Source organism: Hydra vulgaris, chromosome 03, assembly GCF_038396675.1.
Source record: "Hydra vulgaris chromosome 03, alternate assembly HydraT2T_AEP".
Classification (NCBI taxonomy): Eukaryota; Metazoa; Cnidaria; class Hydrozoa; order Anthoathecata; family Hydridae; genus Hydra; species Hydra vulgaris.
The window spans coordinates 45,230,914-45,241,023 of NC_088922.1; the positions used below are offsets into that span (position 1 = coordinate 45,230,914).

At 31.0% G+C, this 10,110-nt stretch overlaps 1 protein-coding gene across 1 annotated transcript; it reads right to left on the reverse strand.

Moving 5' to 3' along the window:
• Window positions 1-5,549: 5,549 nt before the first annotated feature.
• Window positions 5,550-6,200, reverse strand: LOC136078714 (uncharacterized). Its single transcript, XM_065794503.1, has one exon. The coding sequence runs from the start codon at window positions 6,198-6,200 to the stop codon at window positions 5,550-5,552; it is 651 nt and encodes a 216-aa protein (XP_065650575.1).
• Window positions 6,201-10,110: the final 3,910 nt, after the last annotated feature.

Genomic DNA, 10,110 nt, shown 5'->3' on the forward strand with positions numbered 1-10,110 from the left:
TTTACGGTTGTTTACGGACTTGATTTCTAACAAGAGATATCAAAATCAACTTTGCTTATATTCCAGCAGAAAATTATTTCTACTGAGTAAGATTAAAATAAAATGATATTATTTTTGTCTTTTATAAGTATTTTATTGTATTTTGTAAATTTGAACATTATTACAATAAGTATAATAATTTTTACGCCTGTTATTCTTTCACGCCTGTCCTTATGTCGTTATATAAAAATTTGTCGGAAACGAATCATCTTAGAGAAATCAAATGTTTTTAGACACATTCTTGAAATTTGTTATACTTATTGTTTATTATTATTTTTAGACACATTCTTGAAATTTGTTATACTTATTGTTTATTATTATTTTTAGACACATTCTTGAAACTTATTATTATTATTACTTTTTAAATCTAGGGTGGTAAGTAAAGAAGAAAACCAATAAATCAGTCTTCGCTGAACGACGTACTAAAACATAGCCACTAAATAATAATGATAAATGTCATTGTTGGTAGTCTTCAAAATTTGCGATTTTTAATGAGTGAAGAATTTATATCTTTTAATGGGTTGAACCGTAAATTTAGAAAGGATTTATTTCTAAAAAAAAAATTTAACGACGTATTAAAGAAATGATACATACGGCATCCGTAGAATTAATTTTTAACTTCCCATAGAAAAAACAAAATGAAAAGTATTTCCACTCCCGAATAGGGGTGGTGTCACCTCTTCTTTCCCACTTTCTATAATGGCATTGAATTCAGCAATTTTAAATACAGTTAGAAGATTTCGACATTTTGAAGTCTGGAAATTTAAAGAATTCGTCTAGTTGGCAAATGTCGAAAAAGTGCCCCCCTCTTTCCCCTCCCCCCCCCTCTTTCAAAACAAGCACTTTGCGCTAGTCCCGAACCCAGATTTGGCCACACAGTTAAAAATTCCTGGATCCGCGCCTGACATATAATATATGATATATATATATATATATATATATATATATATATATATATATATATATATATATATATATATATATATATATATATATATATATAGAACCCTTAGATGTTGTCCGAAAGTTTTTTCGATTTTTTGTTGACAAAAAGTAAAAATTAAAACGCAAGACCGGAATTTTTTTTTTTTAATAATGATAGACTGCCTGCCCCAACCAAACCCTCAGTCGATGTAGCAGCACTCCCTTGCGGGTCAGGCTATTTGTCAGTCGATGTAGCAGCACTCCCTTGCGAGTCAGGCTATTTGTCAGTCGATGTAGCAGCACTCCCTTGCGAGTCAGGCTATTTGTCAGTCGATGTAGCAGCACTCCCTTGCGAGTCAGGCTATAAGATAGTCGATGTAGCAACACTCCGCGCATGATTTACAGTAAAAAAAATAAAAATAAAAACATTTTATTAAAAAAAATAAAAATAAAAACATTTTATTAAAAAAAATAAAAATAAAAACATTGTTTATATTGTTAAAAACATTCAAAATGTTATAAAAACATTCAGAATGTTTTTAAAAACATTCTGGTCAATTAAATTTGCGTTTTTGTGGTTTTTTTAAAAAACGATTAATTTGTAATTAAATTAATGGTTTTTACTTTCGTCCAACACGGAAATGTTGGACGAAAGTCAAAAGTAATTAAAAGTGACGTATGTGTTGGCGTAAGAATCACTTTTTTCCTTCCGCTCTTCCTAAAGCCAACAAACTATAGAACTATATATATATATATATATATATATATATATATATATATATGATATTATTATGTATATAACATATGATATATACATAAAATATATGATATGTTAATAATATATCATATAGACTATCATAATCATAGTACTATATTATAGTATTTTTATTATTGTTATTATTATTTTTATATTTTTTTTATATTTGGGAAGAGCGGAAGGAAAAAAGTGATTCTTACGCCAACACATACGTCACTTTTAATTACTTTTGACTTTCGTCCAACGTTTGCGAGTTGTCAGAAAGTTTAAACCATTAATTTAATAGCAAATTAATCGTTTTTAAAAAAAAACACAAAAACTGACTCGCAACGGAGTGCTGCTACATCTACTATCTTTTAGCCTGACCTGCAAGGGAGTGTTGCTATATCGACTGAGGGTTTGGTTGGGGCAGGCAGTCTATCAATTAATAAAAAAAAAATTCCGGTCTTGCATTTTAATTTTTACTTTTTGTCAACAAAATATGGAAATAACTTTTTGACAGCATATAAGAGTTCTATATATATATATATATATATATATATATATATATATATATATATATATATATATATATATATATATATATATATATATATATATATATATATATATATATAACATATGACATTTACATAAAATGTATGATATGTTAATAATATATCATATAGGCTGTAATAATCAAAATACTATATTAGAGTATTTTTATTATTGTTGTTATTATTATTTTTATATTTACAAATATATATATATATATATATATATATATATATATATATATATATATATATATATATGTATATATATATATATATATATGTATATATATATATGTATATATATATATATATAACATTGATAATATATGTACTATATTTATATATATATATATATATATATATATATATATATATATATATATATATATATATATGTATATATATACATATATATATGTATATATATATATGTATATATATATATATATATATATATATATATATATATATATATATATATATATATATAACATTGATAATATATATTTTATATTTATTTAATATAAAGTTAGTATGGTCAAATATACTAACATACATAGTAAAACAGTTTAATCAAACTCTAAAAAACCACTTTCTTAAACAAACTTTAAAACAAATTCAAGCAAATTCTTTATGCAATACACACTGATTAAATAAAAAAAAATTTCTATGAAATATTTATCACTAATGCATCGCAAATTAAGCAATGTGGTATCGTTAAATTGACAAACTTAAAAGAGGAGGCTGAATAAGTGCGAATTTCATAACTGCGAATCTGCATAAGTGCGAAGCAGTTGCAAAGACTGGCATAAGTGCGAACTGGCACAAGCGCGAACTGGCATAAGTGCGCCGAAAGAATTTGCAAACATTGGCATAAGTGCAAACTGGCATAAGTGCGAAACAATTGCAAAAACTGGCATAAGTGCGAACTGGCACAAGTGCGAACTGGCATAAGTGCGCCGAAAGATTTTGCAAACATTGGCATAAGTGCGAACTAGCATAAGTGCGAACTGGCATATGTGCGAATCAATTGCAAAAACTGGCATAAGTGCGAACTGGCACAAGCGCGAACTGGCATAAGTGCGCCGAAAGAATTTGCAAATATTGGCATAAGTGCGAATTGGCATAAGTGCGAACTTGCCAATTCGCCACTTATGCCAATTTGCACTTATGCCAATGTTTGCAAATTCTTTCTGCGCACTTATGCTAATTCGCGCTTGTGCCAGTTCGCACTTATGCCAGTTTTTGCAATTGGTTCGCATATATGCCAGTTTGCACTTATGCCAATGTTTGCAAATTCTTTCGGCGCACTTATGCCAGTTCGCGCTTGTGCCAGTTCGCACTTATGTCAGTTTTTGCAAGTGATTCGCACTTATGCCAGTTTGCGCTTGTGCCAGCTCGCACTTATGCCAGTCGCACTTATGCTGATTTGCAGTTATGAAATTCCCATTTATTCAGTCGCCCCACTTAAAATAGGAATTCAGCGCGAAAATACGCAATACTGGTGTAGTAAATCCGGCGAGATTAGCCGATTGTAGCCAGATATGGACAAATGAATCAAATGAAAGAAAAACGAATTAATAACGTACATAAATGAATTAAAGTTATTATCTAAATTTAGTTAAAAAAAAACTATAGCTCATACGTATTTTAAACCATAGCAATTTTACTGACTTTTTCTTGAGACGAGGATGAAGTGAGCGCTTTTAACATACGATTTTTTTTAAAAAAATATTGTAGAAATTGTGTTGTTTACGTTACATCGTTTACATTCGTTTAACTTTTTTTGATAATAAATGTTCAGTTGTATATTTAGTTTACATTACTGATTTTGATTGTTTCAGGTATTTAAAACAAACACTTGAATCGCTGTCAAAATCAAAAACATTGAACTGTGGAAAGTAACCATGAGCGAGATCTCGTCTCGTTCTCGTTTCTCGTGATAAATGGGACTTCTCGTGAGAAACGAGAAAATTCTCGCGAGAAGTAGAACGAGATTTAAATATTATATTTTTTTCCAAATTAAAAATTATTATAATCTACAAAATGCTTACATGGCCTACTTAAATACACGGCCTTCTATTCTGCTTAAACCGGAAAAAAATAAAAGGCCAGTTAAAAAAACGCATATTTTGTCGGATGGACAATCTTTCTCAAAATCTTTTAATTATTGAGCTATAAATTTCAAGTAAGTAAATCTGGCACAGGATAAAAAAATTTGCGTTGACTTAATTGAAGTATATACTATACTTCACTAAACTTTCTAAAATTTTAGGCTTTTTTTTAGGTTTCTTTTCAGTAATAAATAGTAATTATAATTAATAAATATTTTTATTGAAAACAACACAACATTTATTAACCTTCATAATTATATATTACTTAAATGATTATAGAAAGACATGGGTTATATTTGTCAGTAGAATTTTTAAGATACTCAAGGACTGTACAAGAAATAAGAATACACAAATTCTCGAAAGTAAGTTTTAAAAGTATTTAAATTTTTTTTACCAAACTGTTTAAAAATGTGAAACAAAAGATTCTTATTTTTTTCTCTGTCTTTTTTTAAAGGCAACAATGTTATCTGCAACAATAGAATCACTGACTCTCTTTCTGATGTTATTAAAATAAATAATTTGAAATAACAGTGTGTATAATTTCCTTTCCACAATTTTGGTGATTTGAACATAAAAATGGTTGGTAACTTTCTCTACTGCCAAGAACTAACTTTGCTGCTTTACGGTGTTGCATTTGAGATCAATAAATAACATCAAATACATGATCTAACATAGCAAAACTATCACAGACATATTCTAAAAGGGTTAGTGATGGAGTTGTTAGCCCACCTCTGGACAATTTATTTAAATAACTATAGTCATTCGACTCCTGTTGACAATGTTGACTACAAAGCAACTTGCAACATATTTTAAACTTCTTAATCAGTTTTTTGGCAATAAAACAATGAAACAAAGAAACAATGCTTCTATAACATTCATTTTCTTCACTAATCCCAATTACATCTCCACCGGAATATTCTGCACATTTTTGCAAATACATTTCATCAAAAATTATTATATTCATTTGATACGCTTCCATTTTCATGTAATGATTTCAAAACTTTCATAGAATCAATTTCACCTGCTTTGAGCTTGCCTAACAGTGATATAGATGGAAGAGGGAATTCCTTCAGCAGTAAATGATAAGTTTGCAATGATGTGTAACGTAACATCAAGGCAAATTGAAGCATATTTGAAGAATAAATTTGATTTTTTTTTATTTGGTGAATTTTAAGTTCTTCAAGACAACTTTTCTTTTTCGATGCTAAAATGTGAATTGAAGTTTTCCAGCATACTCCTTCTCTTTAACATAGATTGATGGGTTATTCTGAGCCAAGGTGGCAAAGAAACTGGAAGATTTTTATAAAAAAGTTTGACATGAAGATTTTGGTCAATACGAATACATTCAGCAATTTCAGGTATATGTAGTTCATTTTGAATAATTTTATGGAACACGACACAATCATCGAATTGGGAAAATGAATATCCTATTGGTGAATCAGCAACTGTAAGAGAATTAAGATCTTCAACAATATCATTTGACAAAAACTTCTGATATTCATCTTCTTGAAAAATTCTTTTAGTTGGTGATTTTCTTGGTATAAACATAGCTGGAAGTGAAGCTGTTGCAATGCTGGCTGGGTATATTGTAGGAACAGGCTTCAAATTATACAACAAACGAAATCGTTTTTCTGATGCTCCTTTGTGTACAAGTCCGGAAAAATGTTTCAAGCAAATCACAGATGATTTAGAGACAGTCCAACAATTTCTATTTACAAATCTAATCCATAACTTTCTCAAGTCATCATCTTTTGGAAAACCAAAGACTGGTATTATTTCACCACCATTATAATTTGAGGTACAACCGACAACACAGCATTTATTAACCATTATTATTATTAATAATTAAAAAGTAGCCACAAATAACAATACGAAGTTGTTGAAGTTTAGTAGAGATGTCACACTGTGTCACGAAATGACTTTTAATTCGAACCTCTTGTCCCGAGAAAACCCTTTGGAGGTTTGAGAGTACACATGTGTAGAATTACACTAGAGTTGGTTTTGAAATCTTTCATCATCGTCCGAGAAAGAAAAATCAGTTTAAAGTTTTTAATTTTATGCTTATTTAATAAGGTCAATAAACTAAGAGTTTTTTTTTCTTTCTCAAAAAAACTGTCTATTTTGGTTATTTGTTTTACAAATAGTACATACAAAATATTTTAGCAAAAAAATAATTTACTAAAAAATTCCAGGAAAAACCTGCAAACAGTTTAGAAACCGTTTTAAAAGAACAAGGTGTGCGTCATTTTTCAAAATGCCTAACCAAGCAAAAACTCATGAAGACAACAGGAAAACTGTCTGTTTTCTCTGTATGAACAAAGCTAACAGGCAGCTGACTGATTTTATGATTAAACGCAGTCAAGAAATTTGGGCCAAAGAATCAACTTTGAAGACCAAAGAGTACCAATTGGAATCTGTGAAAACTGTCGAGTAAGTCTCAGAAGAAAAGGTGAAGGGAGAGATGTCCAACTTCCTTCCTTGCCAGACTATCAAAACATAAAGATCCGTCCTGCAACAAGAGAATCAGCATGTGATTGCTTGATTTGTAGTGTGGGAAAAGCAAAATTCAGAAGCCCTCAGATAAGTGGAGCAACAAACACTGCCAGTCAGCTTATAGAACAGCCAATTGTTGAGAAAAGATGTTCAGCATGCTTTTCATTGATAGGAAGAGGCATCCCTCATGTCTGTACTAAAGCAATGTTACGACAGAACTTACTTGAAGTTGCAGAAAAGGACAAAAAAGCAGCAGAAAGAGTGGCTGTTTCTGTAATTGCCAACAAAGTTTCTTCCCCCCATGGCACGGTCCGTCTCAATCAAGGAGTAGGAAGACCCTTTCCAGTAACTCCAGGTAAAAACTTTACTTTTTAAACAAAAAAAACTTTTGTCAAAGGGCATAGCAATAAAATATACACTATGAATTTCGGAAATGATACAATGGTAACTTTCTGTGATTTTTTGCAGGTCCATCGCGACAAAGAGAATTATTTCCTTCATCTACACCCACCTTGACTGCACAAAATCTAGTACAAGTTCAAAACCAGATTGTTCTTTCAAATAGAGGAATGAATATGCTTGCTTCAACTCTAAACAAAGTAGTTCCACAGCGTGTTGTGGAGAAAAATTTCAGAGAAAAATTTGAATCTCTTGGAAAGCAACTTTCTGACCTCTTTGTCATCTCAGAAATTACTGATACATCCAAAAGCACTAGCCAAGAGTCTAAACATTTATTGGTGAACTGCAATGACATGGAGGCATTAAGAAACACTGTTGCTGAAGTCAGAGGGCCTCAGTCAGACCAGCTTATTAAGGTGGAGATAGATGGTGGAGGCGGGTTCGTGAAAGTTTATTTTGGTATTATGAGCTTAGAAACACCAGATACTTCTCCTCCATCAAAGAAACCTCTCTTTAAAAATTTCAAAGACTCAGGAGTGAAGCGTCAACTTTCGGTGGCCATTGCAGAAAATGTCTCTGAAAACTATGACAATGTCAAACAAATCCTGGATAAAATGTGTTTAGAGAGAATATATTTTGTGTTGTCATGCGACATGAAGCTTGCTCACATAATTTGTGGCTTGCAATCTCACTCTAGTGCACACCCTTGCACCTGGTGTGACATTGAGTTAAAGAATCTTCATCACAGTGGTGAGCTTCGAACATTTGGCTCCATTCGTTCTGATTTTGAAAGCTTCCAAGCAGCCGGTGCCCAAACAAAAAAGGCATGGGACTTTCAAAATGTTGTTCACCAGCCAATAATAAGACTTTCTGATGATACTCTTGTCCTAGATTTTATTCCTCCTATGGAACTTCACCTTCTTATTGGTGTTGTGAACCACCTCTTTAAGAACCTCTGTCAGGTTTGGCAAAATGCAGATGAGTGGCCAAAGATGATCAACATTCAACAACAACCTTTTCATGGAGGACAATTTGCTGGAAATGAGTGTAGAAAGCTTTTGAGAAATGTTGACTCACTTCAAAAACTTGCAGAGAAGCATGCTTGCTTTTTGGCATTTCCATTTATTGAAACCCTCAGAAAATTTGATGCTGTTGTTCATGCCTGCTTTGGGAATACACTCCAACAGAACTACTGTGAGCTTATTGAAGAGTTTAAAGCTTCCTATCTCAACCTTCCAAACACAAGTGTTACCCCCAAAGCACATGCTGTTTTCTTCCATGTGACACAGTTTATTGATCGACACAAGCACTCTCTGGGCATCTTTTCTGAGCAAGCCACAGAGTCACTTCACCACAACTTCAGTCTTCATTGGCAACGTTTCAAGAGGCCAGCCATCCATCGGGATTATCCCAGGAATCTTTGAAACTGTTTAATCGAGTATAACAGTATAGATTTATTTTGATTTCTATTTGTGGAAGAGACATTTAGAGTTATTAATTACATATGCTATGTAAGAGTTTAATAAAGGCTTGCTTCTTAATCTATTGAGTAGAATAATTTTGTATAAGTATCTAGAATCATTAATGTTTTTCACAGCTTGAATTTCAAAGCTGAAAGTAGAAAACTGTTTATCTTTCAAGAATAGTTTGTATGTATTTTTTTTGGTTTTGCTTTGTTTAGAGTTGCAAACACATTATATGTTGAAGAAATTTAGATGTTATAATAGAGAACAAGATTTTTTTAAAGAAATTATTTTTTTGTAAAATTTTTATTCTGAGCAATAAAATTAAAAACTTTAAACTGATTTTTCTTTCTCGGACGATGATGAAAGATTTCAAAACCAACTCTAGTGTTATTCTACACATGTGTACTCTCAAACCTCCAAAGGGTTTTCTCGGGACAAGAGGTTCGAATTAAAAGTCATTTTGTGACACTGTGGTCAATTAATCTAACGCGAAAATTTTTATCCTGTTCCAGATATACTTACTTAACATTTATAGCGCAATATTCAAAGAATTTTGAGAAAGTTTGTCCATATAATGTCCATATATATACGCTTTTTTAATTGGCCTTCTATTTTTTTTCGATTTAAGCAGAATAGAAGGCCGTGTATTTAAGTAGGCCATGATGCTTAATAATTTGTTTTTTTAATAAATTAATATTTTAACTCCGTGATTTTAATAAATCTAATTAAAAATTTAATTTGTTTTTGACAAAAAAAAATTAAATTTTTAATTAGATTTTTTAATAAGATTTTTTAATTAGATTTTTTTTAAAAATTTAATTAAAAAATTTTAATTAAATTTTAAATACAAAAACTTTTTGTATAAAATGATGCACTTTCGACTTAATTTCATTAGTTTACCAGTGGAATTCAACTTGACACATATTGTTCATATTAAAAAGAAATATTCTTGCCTTATTTCAACGATCAAAAATGTCACCAAGAAAAAACAAAATCTGGAGATATTTTCAAAAAACAAGTGACGGTGCTGAATGCAAGGCGTGCAAAAAGTCTTTGAAAACAAAAGATGGAAACACAAGCGGACTTCATCGTTTCCTCGAAAAAAAACACAGCCAAGATTACGTTGAGTATTCTGAAAAAACTGACGACTCTCTTCTTCCTCCTCCTAAGAAGAAACAACGAACCATGGTCGAAATACTTGAAACAAAGTCTAAATATGACAAAGGTAATTCCATTCAAAAACAGTTTGACTCTGCAATGCTGGATTACTTTTGCACTGATCTGGCATCCTTTTCAGCAGTCGAAGGAAGAGGTTTCAAGAAATTGCTTGACATTGCAAACCCTAAACTGAGCCTTCATCATAGAACAACATATTCAAGAAA

Bases quoted from the DNA above. Each gene is read 5' to 3' on its own strand.
- LOC136078714 (XM_065794503.1), bottom strand. From the start codon at position 6,200: ATGGTTAATAAATGCTGTGTTGTCGGTTGTACCTCAAATTATAATGGT.